The following is a 12,742-nucleotide window of genomic DNA, read 5'->3' on the forward strand; positions in this document are numbered from 1 at the left end:
CACAGTCCTTCCCTGACTCCAATCATGCACCAGTGGGGTCCCTTGGCCTGGCCTGCGCCCTTTCACAATCCTGGACCCCTCAGGGGATGTCGGAGAGCCGGTTTCGGCCTGATCCCCATAGGCCAGGCCGAGGGACCCCACTGGTGCATGAATCTGTGCATCGGGCCTCTAGTATGTTAATATTTGGCCAATATAATCACCATCCATTAGTGATAAGTACATGGGAATGGGGAGTATTATAACATTTACTCTTAACTTTTAAATACATTTGAAAATTTTCCATGACAAAAGGTTATTTTTTATTTTTTGGATAAGGTCTGCCCAACTTCAAAGAAAGAATACAGGTCAAGGTCAATCCTATATAATAAAAGTCTAATATGCTAAGTGTCCAGTTGTCCATTCAACCAATCAAAGCCTAATATGCTAATGATATGCTAAGGCCGCTCAACTGCTTGCTATAACGTGCACTGACCACCAGGGGGCAGACACTCCGACCGGTAGGTTAGCTTGGTGCTGGGGTTGGGCTGATCAGGACTGAGCAAGACAGGCCGGACACGCCCTGGAGCCCTCTCATGGTCCCTCCCTGGCTGGCCAACCTCCAGTGTCCCTCCCTGGCCCAAACTGTGCACCAGTGGGGTCACACGGCCTGGCCTACGCCCTCTCGCAATCCGAGACCCCTTGGGGTATGTTGGAGAGTCAGTTTTGGCCCAATCCCGCTGGCCAGGCCAATGGACCCCACTGGTGCACAAATTCGTGCACTGGGCCTCTAGTGTTTTTATAAATCTTTAGGTACTTCTGGTCACAAAAACAGTCTATTATATTATCCCATTTATATAAAATGTCATAAAATGTCTCAAATAGGCAAATCTATACACAGAAAATAGTTTAGAGATTGCCTGGGCTGGGAAAAAAGGGTAGAAGGAAATGGGTAGTGATCACTAATGGATACAGGCTTTCTTTTTGGGGTGATGAAAACACTTTAAAATTGTGGTGATGGACGACTCTGTGAATACAATAAAAACCTCTGAATTGTACAGTTTAAGTTAATTGTATGGTATGTAAATTATCTATCTATAATAATAAAAGTGTAATATGTTAATTAGACCGGATGTCCTTCTGGACAAAGAGGGGCTGCGAGGGAAGCCCGAGTCCCAGGTGCCTGCCACCGGCCAGAGGGAAGCCCAGGTCCAGGTTGCCTGCCAGTGACTGGAGGGAAGCCCGGGTCCCGGGTGTCAGAGGGAAGCCGGAGCCAGCAGCCGGGGGAAGGAAGGCCTACTCTTGAACGAATTTCATGCATCGGGCCTCTACTTGTATTATATACCTGAAAGTTGCTAAGAGAGTAGATCTTAAGGAGTAGATCTTAAATGTTCGCAATACAAAAGACATTGTAATTATGTGTGGTGATGGTTGTGTTAACTAACCTTACTGTGGTAATCATTCCATAATATATACATGTATCAAACCATCACACTTTAAATGTACACGATGTTATGTTATTTTATGTATCAATAAAGATGTGGGGGGGGGAGTAATTTGGTGTTTAATAAATACTCTCTAATAAGGACTCCTCCAAAGATATATTTTGTCATATATGAATGGTAATTGGCATTTTCCTTCATCAGTAACTACCTGATTTATTCCACTTCATTATTTTCATATCATGTCAGTTCTTTGTTTTTTAAAAACATCAGCTTTTTTTTTCTCACTAGAGGACACACTTTTATTTATTTTAAAGAGAGGGGAACATTGATGTGAGAGGGAAACATCAATTGGTTACCCTGTGCATGGCCCCAACTGGGGATTGAACCCACAACCTGGGTATGTGCCTGAACCAAGAATTGAATCCGTGGCCTTTCAACAGACGATGCTCCAAGCATATAGGACAATGCTCCAACCAATTGAGCCACACCAGCCAGGGTTCATGTCAGTTCTTAAAAGACACAATTTAAAACAGACTCTAACCAAAATAAAGGCTAGTTTGGTTTGGCCAGTATTTTGAGAACTGACTCATTAGATGGATTTTTAAAATTTGTTTTTGTTAAGTGTTAAAGAAAAAAAATGAATGATTGGTAGGTACTCTTTCTTTCTTTTTTTTAAAAATATATTTTATTGATTTTTTACAGAGAGGAAGGGAGAGAGACAGAGAGTCAGAAATATCGATGAGAGAGAAACATCGATCAGCCGCCTCCTGCACATCCCCCACTGGGGATGTGCCCATAACCCAGGTACATGCCCTTGACCGGAATCAAACCTGGGACCTTTCAGTCCGCAGGCCGACGCTCCATCCACTGAGCCAAACCGGTTTCGGCAGTAGGTACTCTTTCATATTGATTTTAGGAGTATAATCCGTGAACTTCTGAGTTTAGAAGGGTAATTTGCCAATATATATCAAGAGAGTTTTTGAGAATTTATAACCTTCAACTAGGTTATTACTCTTCTAAAAATTATTCTAAGGAGCTTATCAGAAATGTGGTCAAACACTGAAGTTTAAAGATATTCACCACAGGATATTATTAAAATATTGGAAACAGCCTAAATAATCAACCATATCCTAATGATCCTGCTTCTTGTAAAAGTAAAACAAAATACAGTATATAGTAAATATGTATAAAAAACAAAGCCAGGCCCTGGCCAGTTTTGCTCAGTGGTCAGAGCATCAGCCTGAGGACCAAAGGGTTAAGGGTTCAATTCCGGTCAAGGGCATGTACCTCGGTTACAGGTTCAAACCTGACCCCCAGTTGGGGCGTGTGTGGAAGGCAACCAATCAGTGTCTCTCACACATCAATGTTTTTCTCTCTCTCTCCTCCCCCCGCCCCTTCCCTCCCTCTCTTCCTCCCTTCCACTCACTCTCAAAAAAAAAATCAATGGAAAAATATCCTTACTCCTGGGGTGAAGATTAAAAAAACAAAGCCAGAAGTAAACTCATGAAATTTTAAGAGTGGGATTATGGGATTATCAATAATGTTTATTACTTTCTATATTTTAAAATTATTCACAGTGAAAAATGTTGCTATTTTGGGTAATATAAGTTCTTTATTGTTTTGGTTTGTTTTTATAATATAATGTTTGACAGTCAATTAGTTAATTATATTTTAACTAGAGGCCCGGTGCACAGGTTTGTGCACCAGTGGGGTCCCTTGGCATGGCCTGTAGGGATTGGGCCAAAACTGGCAGTCCAACGCCACCTGCCACTCCTGCTCATCCCAGCCCACCTGCCGCCGCCACCAGTCGGTAGGCTTGCTGTCATTCTGCTGTGGTCTCCAGGCTGCGGCAGCCAGCCGTGAGCCCTGCATCTGGCGCCAGTCTGTCAGCTGAGCGGTGCTCCTGCTGTGGAGCACACTGACCACCAAGGGGCAGCTCCTGCTTTGAGAGTCTGCCCCCTGGTAGTTAGTGTGCATCATAGCGACCAGTCGACAGGTCATTTGGTCGATTAGGCTTTTATTTATATAGACTAGAGCAGCAGTCACCAACCAGTGGTCCGTAGATCCCTGGTGGTCCATGAGGTCCAAAAGGTTGGCGACCACTGGACTAGAGGCCTGGTGCATGGATTGGTGCACATTGAAAGGAAATTAATTAGAAGGTAGCTGGCAGGGCGGGACAGGGCGAGATAAGCCAGACACTCCCTGGAGCCAACCTCCCACGGTCCCTCCCTGGTCTCCCAGGCTTTAAGGGCATCTGTGGAGTGAACGGGATCCCTCCGGCAGGTGGGGTCCCTTGGCCTGCAAAACCAGCAGTCTGACATCCCCTGAGGGGTCCCAGAGTGCAAGGGGGCACTCTGCAATGTTACTGTCACTCGGCAGCTCCTGCGTTGAGCATCTGCCTCCTGGTGGTCAGTGTGTGTCATAGCTACTGGTTGAATGGTCGCCTAGGCTTTTATATACATATAGATTACAATGTAATTTTATGTGTTTATGATTATTAAGACACTTGACATTTGTTTATTCTTTCTCCATTACCTTACACAGAAAGCTAACTAAGGCAGACTCCAGCTTTCCCTCATTCTTTAGAATCTTCTTATACTGTCCTGCCCCCATGTACCTGAGGAGCACTTAAGAAATGTTATTGTAAAGTCTACACTAGGATGCACATCGTAAAAATCATATCAAATTTCATATTTATGTGCTATCTCCCAACAGCTCCTTGGAGCATAGTAGGTACTCATTGAACACTTGTTTGGCTGTAATTAAACATTGGTTGGCAGCATGTAAGGAACCCATACTATTATAGAAACTGCTAGGCCCGAGCTGAAGATAAAGTTCTCTGAGTTCAATTTCATAAAATCATACATATCTTAAGAGTTGGAAGGTATCTTAAAAAAAATCATTGAACTAATTTTCCCTTTTTATAGGTAAAAACCTGATACTGGGATATTAAGTGACTTGTCCAAATGTATACTGACAGTTAATGATAGTTCAGGCTTTGAAATTCTTAAGTTCATCAATCTAAGCTATAAATATTCTTTCTTTATTCAATATCTAGAACTAAGTCTGTAATATGCATTTAAAGTATAGAATTCACATAATAAAATCTCATGAAAAGTCAGCGAGCGGGTACCCTAAAGGCATACTACCTTGAAAATTCTAAACCGGACAGTTCCTGGAGGGATCAGGGAAGGTCTTGATATTGCTGGTTCATACCTGATAATGCCCTTTGCAGACTTGACTCAACGGGCACATCCTCACTACAAATTGGATCTGGAAGCTGGATCTTGGGATTAGTTTAGCTTCTAAGCCATGGAAGTCTCCCTCACCCATGTCACACCAGTTACTCTCAAAGACATATGTGCCATTCCTTAGTGTATATTGAAGAAGCTCTGGCATATACTCAATGGTTTCTCTCTTTAGAAGGAGGGAATGGGCACATGAGTGATGATTCTGTCCCCATTCTTCACTCTAGCCAGAAAATATCTAGCCCTTGTCCTGAAGTCTTTACAAATGAAGTCAAAAGTTTTACTACCACCTCCTACGCTGGGGATACTATTTGGACAGAACACCACCCCACCTCTGATCTTGTCCTCATGCTTTCAGCTTTTATATGTGCCCCAACCCCCCACCCCTGGTAGCACGCTTACCTGTTTGGCTAGGTGGATGCCAGGCCACATCCTGCTGCCCCCATCCAGACCAGCCTCCTTGAGAAGCCTGAAGACTGGCCTGGTAGAGAGACTCCAATTCTGAGGTCTCCTGCTCTGTATCTTGGTTCCAATGTGGATGATAAAAGATGTGGTTTCTGTCTGGATAAGTTACACAAGTATGGGGATTTTTCAGGGAGGACTTCATTTCTGGCCCAGGGGCTCCATGTTTAAGCTGAGAATCAGAGAACCTTGTGACATTCACCCAGGAATCCAAAGGCAAGGGAGTCCCCATGTCAACATTGCTGCCCAGTTCCTTAGGCCTAGCATCTCTTACTTGAGATGGCTTCCTTTGGTACGTATCTGGCTCTGCCAACCTGGGTTGTCCTCCCCAAGAAGTTTCACCATTAGGTAGCCCAGAGTTCATTGCAAGGGAAGGATGATCAGGAGTTTCTTCCCGGGAAGGCAGTCTGTCCCTACCATCCACAGAGGGCTGCTGTTTGGCCCAAGGCCAATGGCCTTTCCCTTGACCTTGTGGGAAAGGAGGCTGAGAGCCAGAAGGAGAAGAGTTCTTCTTTCGACTATTTGGAAAACTTCTATCCTGGGAGCCTGTGCCATCCCTTGTGGTGGCGCCTTGCATCCTCTGGAACTGTTCTGTCAGAGAGCGAACAAGCCCCTTTGTGCCCGGAAACTCTGGCCTACAGGGCTCCTCACTGCTTCCGTCCACTTTTGACGTCAACAAAGTTGTGAGGCTGTTGGCTTGGAGGCATTGGTTAGTTTTCTGCACAGTATCAGGAGAGTGAAACACAGATGAGGAAGCAGCAGGCATTATAGGGTGGCAGGCTCTGTAAAGGGGGAGGCCAGGCTGAGCTGATGAACTTGCAGGATTACAGCTTAGGGTGTGTGTATCTGCTCTCTCACACCCAGCTGTTCCGGTTGGATGTGACCAAGGCATCACCTGGGATGAGCCAGAAGTATCCCTCTTTTCTTGAAATAGCTCTTCTTGATCAATGCCTCTTCCTTCTTGAGGGGGGAACCTGTTGCAGCTGCTGTTGTCATCTCTGTAGCCTTGCAGCTTACCCTCTTGTACATCCAATGGTTCCCAAGCATGATGAGAGTTCTTCTCAGTCCTCCCTGGTGTTTTAGGTATGCCCTGCCTGTGGAACACAGAGGGGTCAATGCTATCTACCTCAACTGAATTAAGAAGGTTCGAGGCAGACCTACTGGGGGAATTATGCTGTGGGGCAGAGAGGGCAGATGACTCTGAGAACAGTGATGAGTGTGACTCATGGCAGGAAGCAGATGAGTAGACGAAAGAACTGGCCCCAAACTCTGTATTCGTGTTGGGTTCCAGTTGGGCCTCCCGGGTTAACAATACTTGGAGCGGGATAGGCTGTTCACTGAAATAAAGGGAGAGAGCCAGTTGTAAGCTGTCTTGATTGACAAGATCACTTACAAAAAACTGTTCATTCAGTTCCAAGTTCTAGCTATCCACCAAGAGAATGGTGAAAATAAATGGAAAGACAAGCACAACTAAGTCAACAGTTCAGAGGCTCACAAGAGAAGGCACATGGTCTGCTCACACCCAATTAAATATTAATCCTCTTTATTACATGCCCTCACCAAAACTGCACTCTGGAATATTAAGTAAAGCCCTTGCCAATATTCTTTACTACCCACACAGGCCTATTCCAATCATATATTACTTGCAAATTTAAAAAAAAATTTCTAGTCCCACATGCAGATGACCTAGGAAGTAAGAAAAAGCTAGAAATCACTCATACCTGGGGTCCTAAGGGGCAGAACAGCCAAAAGAACCAAAAGGCCATAGTACAGGGTAATTTGGGTTCATGGGGTTACATAAAAATCAACCATTTCAAGTATGTTCTCATAATCCGAATTTGGTTGTATTACGCACCGAGATGTTTCCCCAAAGTAAGGTACTGTGACTGTCTTGGAATTTGGGAGTGGAAGTCAGGATTAACTGTATTTATTGGTTTCTTACTAATTGTTTTGTATTTCTGACCTAAAAATTGTGTTAGAAGAACTAAAATAAAACCTCAGTCACTCACATACATCAAGTGGCATAAGTTTTCTGGAAAGAGTTTAGTTGCCTAAATTGCTTATATTCAAAACATATCTGATCAGGTTCTCATAACAACATTCTGCTGGTGGAGTATACAACGAAAGAATTACATTTAAATGACAATATGCTATAAACTTTTGTGGGTACAGTCACTCAGTTACTCTTATGGAAAATATGATATTATATTTATATGAGAAGCCTAATGAAGTCAAATAGACCTACCTGAATTTGAATTCCACACTTTTACCACTTATTAGCTGAATAATACTGGGTATCTTACTTATCTTATCCTCTAAGTCTGATTTCTTTATTTATACAGTATCACTAAATAATAGTCCTTATCCTAAGTTTATTATGAGAATTAAATACAATAAAACATAAAGTGTTTAAACTTAGTGCCTGAGCATAGGCAGATGTCCAAAAAATGCTAGGTGCTTTTATAATGTTTATGTTCGGAAAACTACTCAGGTTTATTAACAGCCAATATTTACTTTTACTTAAATCTACCTATTCTGAGGAACAGCCAAATTCAAGGGCTAAAATGTGAGAACTACACTAATGGCCAGTCCTAACCATAGCAAAGCAAAACAAAGGAAATCTTCGTGTCACTTCTCTATGGTTTCATCAGAGCAAGAAAGACTCTTTTCTCTGCTTCCATGAGGGACTATAAGCCACTGAAATCCCAAAATAATTCACATGGCTGCTACTGCAACATGAAATGTAGCTTGGATTGCCATGTCTAAGAATGCCATATGTACAAATTTAATAATCATGTTACTACACAAATCCAGGGACAAATGCCCCCACAGGAAATACGAACAAATGGTCTATTTATTATACTATATTTCCTATATCTTTCCAGGAACTATTAAGAAAAGAACCAGCAGTGGGATGAACTTTCACTGTATGTCTGACCTAAGAGAAGTTTTTTCAGAGGAGTCTTCTCTCCCCTGTAGTCGCCAAGACAATGAGAGCTCTGGCTATGGAGCACCCCTGGGCTCTTCCTCCCCTGGCAAACATGAACTACTGTGGTTCCCAGGCACTACCTTGTTGGCTGAGGGAGGGCCCCTGCCTGTGAGGGGAGGCAGGCTGAGGGCTGCGACGACTGCTGCGATGATTGCTGCTGCTGCATGCGATCCTGCAGGCTCCGTGCTTTTCGAATACTGATTTGCAACTTCTTATCGACTAGGGCTCTGCTGTGCGTGCTAGAGCTGGCACCATGCAGGGCAAGTCTTAGTTTAGCTAAAATGCAAAAGAAAATATAGCAGAAACAGAACACAAAATACAAACAAAAATAAAAAGAATAAAATTGAACCAAAAATGAGCAAAGATATGCAGTAAAACTCAAAAGATGCAGCAGAAATGTAAGGCGTGGACCATGCATATGCTGTCAGGGCACAGAGCTGGCCCTGGCTATAAGGAACATTCGCAGAAGCCATGGAGGCTAAACAGGTTAATTCAAATTTTAAAAACAAACAAAAAGTTAAACTAAAATGAATTAGGAAGGTAAATCGGTGCTTCCATCTTAGAGGTTGCCACTCTTGTCCTTTTCAACTGATCTGTCCGACTCTGGTCTCCACACTCTGCTCCCAACTCCCCCTTCCTGGAGGCCAACAGCAGAAATAAGATCCACTCCTACATGTGTCTTTACAGAACACAGCTTCTTGTGGGTCCCACTTACGAACCAGATACAACTTCTAAGCCTTAGTCCCTTGTTGTACCCTAATGGTGTGGCACACCAGAAAGGCAGGGGAAAAACATAAAGAATCACATATGCAGTGCAAAGTCACAGGTCCGGGAAGTCGCAGTCAATTCATTCCTTCTTTCCTGCCATAAGCTGCACCTCACTAGTCAGTGACTAGAGAAAGAGCAAGCCAACCTCACATCTGAGGTCTAACTTATCCTGGGATAAGAAGGTAGGCCTGGCTGGGTGATTCATCTGTGGACTCCTGCTGAGATGATTCCAGTAAATATCCATAGGCCACAGTGTCAGTGCCTGGCACACTGACCGGTAGAACTCCGACGGGCAAAGATAGCTAAAGGGCCTCTCACTTTGGGAGAATGAGTGAGGAGACATAAAAGCTGCTTTTATCCCACCTGAGTGGGACGACACTAATACCTGTTATGAAGTTAATCAAAAGTGCCATAGGCATAGTGGTTAGAGTTACTTACAGATGGCTTCGTTACAGAGAGCCAAGGCTGCAGCACAGTCTCCCTTCTGTTCCAGATGCAGTGACTCTTCAAATATTGAATCTGCCTCCTTCAGGGACCTCTCAAAGGCGTCACTCCTCCCTGAAAGGGCCAGCACTTTTCATTTTCATTACAATTGCTTCCAACTTTTCCTATGTACTGTTGTTTCCCTTCAATGCACAGAGATCCCTGCTGCTGAGCCTTCGGTCTACCCTTATTCCAACTGTCCATTGCTATTAAGAATTCTCTGAAACACGTAGAACATCCATTTTTGCCTTAACTGATACCTTACCCAAGGCCATGAAAGAGGGTATGTCATTGTCCACCACATATTCCAACTCCAAGACCTCAAGGAAAGAATAAAGCACTGTCTGGAGCAGAAGGTAGATTCTTATGCCTGAATTGACCATCCTTTCCACAATCTTGCCAACTAGTATCAGAACACCCCAGATCTCCAAGAAACCTCAGCTGCTGTGTTAAGGCAAAAGTGGCTTCACTACTCTGAAAAGCCATCTGTTAACACTTCATTCCTACATCAATTCACAGTCCTTTCTAAACACCCTCATCTGGAAGACCAGGACACCTCTTGGGCACAGGGAGTCTACAGTTCCTAACCTCAATATATCTGTTGAACTGCCTTTGTTGTTGGTTTGCATCCACATATCTTTCATCAGCACAGCTAAGTATTTACTTTTATCATGTCCTTGCTCACCAAACCTACCTCACAAAAGTTACATTCCCATACAGAGAGCATAAGATATTCCTTCCTCCCCTGAAAGTGAATGCGTGCCAAAGCAGGTGCAGGAGAGTTCAAGTACAAAGACAGATGAAAAACCAAGAAAGTACTGTAAGGGCAACTTCTGCAAAAGGTTCCTCAAGTTTAGGTACCCCTTTGCCTTCAATAACCATCGATTGGTAGTAAGCTATAACGTAAGTTTATCTACCATCGGGATTAGTGGTGAGTTTCCCCAAGCTCACACACACAAAAAAAATCAAAATGTCACTCATTTCTCTCATAATGTCTTAATCCTCCACTTACCTTTAGTTGGACATGGAAAGAAAGGCTCTTCCACACCCCTAACGTTCACTCCCTAATTCACCATGGCTCTTGAAGAGTAATGGGAAGGTGGTGGAAGTAGCAAGTTGGTTCTGAAGAACTTAGCATTCAGGTTCTATGCCACCTCCAGAGACGTAATCCCCTGACCTCCAGGCCTGAATTCCTCATATTATTTGAAATCAACTGACTCTATTCAACCTTTATAATAACAGGTGGTGGCTACAGTCATTAAAGTTTTCTACAGAGATATAGGGAAACTACAGTTGACCAATCACTGTACTACATTTTAATTCGTATCCTCTAGAATCTTAGCACTCCATTTCTTGCTTTTTCAAAAGATACTGAACCAAAGTGTATGGAAAATTGAAAATGAAATATAGCCAGAGGGATTCCATCTCAACTTTAATGTATTTACTACCCTGCAGACAAAGGGAGGTAAAAAGGCAAGGGAGGGAGATGAAAAGGCTCCTCTTTCAAAAAGCAGCATAAACCTGAGATCCAATGCAATCCATCTTGAGGATAAACAGGAAGAAAAGACTATCCTTAGGGATAGCTAAGGAATGAGGAATTTAAAAGTGATAAATACAATGCCTTGGTAAATAGAAGTCAACAATAGACTTAAATCAAAACACTGCAAGATTACAGGAGAAAAGTGGCCCCCAAATTAGCCCAGGAAACTTCTCTAAGTAAAAAGGGGAAAGTGATCAACAGAAAGCAGCCACCCAAAATAGCATTGACTCCTATTCTTTATGCTGGTTTAGCACAATTTGTTACATCCAGGAATTCTGAATAATGAGAATAATAAATTCATTTTATTAAAAAATACACAACAGAGATATAGGTTTCAGGGCCTAAATAGATAGCTCAGCCTTTTTGAACTCCTGTTTTGAAGGTTAGTCTGACCTTGTACAAAGAGACATCCTAAAGCAATTGAAGGAAAAAAGTGACAGATGTGGAGCAGTTAAGAAATTTAAGTAAAGCACATGAAAATCATATGAGATTGGGAAATGGATCATCAGAGGACCAGAAGGCAATCAGGTTCTATGTTCCTAGAGCCTGTTTGGTAGATTGACTTCCCTAGAACTCCCGGTGGGAAATCCTGAAGGTATGTTTCTGCCCAGCAAGTAGAATTCTCTGGTCAGTGTGGCTTGCACACTGCCCTTTCCTGCTGTCTGAACTGTGACTAGTTTTATTTACACCTTCTATAGATGTTCATGGGAAATATTTTTCACAAACAATATACTATCTCTAATATATAAGCCTTAAATAGATGAGCCCCAAAGCAGTGCCTGTCTCCAATCAAGAGGCCTGTTACCTCCTATTTTAACTAGCTCTCATGAAAATGGCGGAATTAAAATAAAATATAACTTTGCTAATAAAATGAAGACAGGAAATTTATGAGCTTGAATATTTTTTCTTCCCTCTCTCGCTGACCCCATCACCAATAATCTAATGCTCACAACAATTACCCTGATTCTGCAGTTCATCCAAGTCCATAAAGCGGCTGGGATGAGGGTTAAACCCTTTAGCTGCTTCTAATTCCTTCTCTTGTTTCTTTCGAAGTTCCTGTTCCTGGGCCCTCCTGGCCACCTCTTCCTGTAATTCATCCAGTTCACTTTTGGCAGGCGTCTCCCCACCTGGAATGCAAGCAAGGGAGAAGGGACGTTACCACATTTCCATAACCAAGACTAAATCTCTGCCGCAGTTACAGCCACTGTACTGCTTTTCCCTTGGAACTCTTAGCTCCATGTGAAATTCATGTTTTGAATATTGCTTTCCATATCAGATTCAGTGTGAGACCTGGGCTGTGAATAATAATAATCCTATATAATAAAAGGGTAATATGCCAATTGACTGAATGGCACAACAACTGGTCGCTATGATGTGCACTGATCACCAGGGGGCAGATGCTCAATGCAGGAGCTACTCCTGGTGGTCAGTGCGCTCCCACAGGGGAGCGCTGCTCAGCCAGAGGCCAGAGTGACAGTTGGCGAGCACAGCGGGGCGGCAGCAGCGGTGGCGGGAGCCTTTCCTGCCTCTGCGGCAGTCCAACATCCTCCAAGGCTCCTGGACTGCAAAAGAACGCAGGCTGGGCTAAGGCCGCACCCCCTCAGTGCATGAATGTCGTGCACCGGGTCTCTAGTAGTAATAATAATAAAAAACATTTATTGAGAGTTTTATAACAACACTAGGGGCCCAGTGCACAAAATTCGTGCACTGGGTGTGTGTGGGGGGGGGGAGTGTCCCTCAGCCCAGCCTGCCCCCTCTCACATACTGGGAGCCCTCAGGCGTTGACCCCCATCACCCTCCAATCGAAGGATTGGCCCCCAGCCCAGGCCTG

The 12,742-nt window shown here is 43.5% G+C and overlaps 1 protein-coding gene across 11 annotated transcripts in view; it reads right to left on the reverse strand.

Moving 5' to 3' along the window:
* USP54 (ubiquitin specific peptidase 54) overlaps nt 1–12,742 on the reverse strand; it is a 121,285-nt gene that overhangs the window by 13,431 nt on the left and 95,112 nt on the right. For 9 of the 11 annotated variants that reach the window (XM_015562155.1, XM_015562156.1, XM_006760981.2 and 6 more), the window contains 4 exons: nt 11,871–12,038; nt 9,327–9,446; nt 8,201–8,396; nt 5,072–6,468 (listed from right to left, as the gene is read on the reverse strand). In XM_015562155.1, coding sequence (XP_015417641.1) covers nt 5,072–6,468; nt 8,201–8,396; nt 9,327–9,446; nt 11,871–12,038 — 1,881 coding nt within the window. The remainder of the gene's footprint in view (nt 1–5,071; nt 6,469–8,200; nt 8,397–9,326; nt 9,447–11,870; nt 12,039–12,742) is intronic. The other 2 variants (XM_015562161.1, XM_015562159.1) reach the window with 2 other exon arrangements.

This window comes from Myotis davidii, unplaced genomic scaffold, assembly GCF_000327345.1.
Source record: "Myotis davidii unplaced genomic scaffold, ASM32734v1 scaffold134, whole genome shotgun sequence".
Taxonomy (NCBI): Eukaryota; Metazoa; Chordata; class Mammalia; order Chiroptera; family Vespertilionidae; genus Myotis; species Myotis davidii.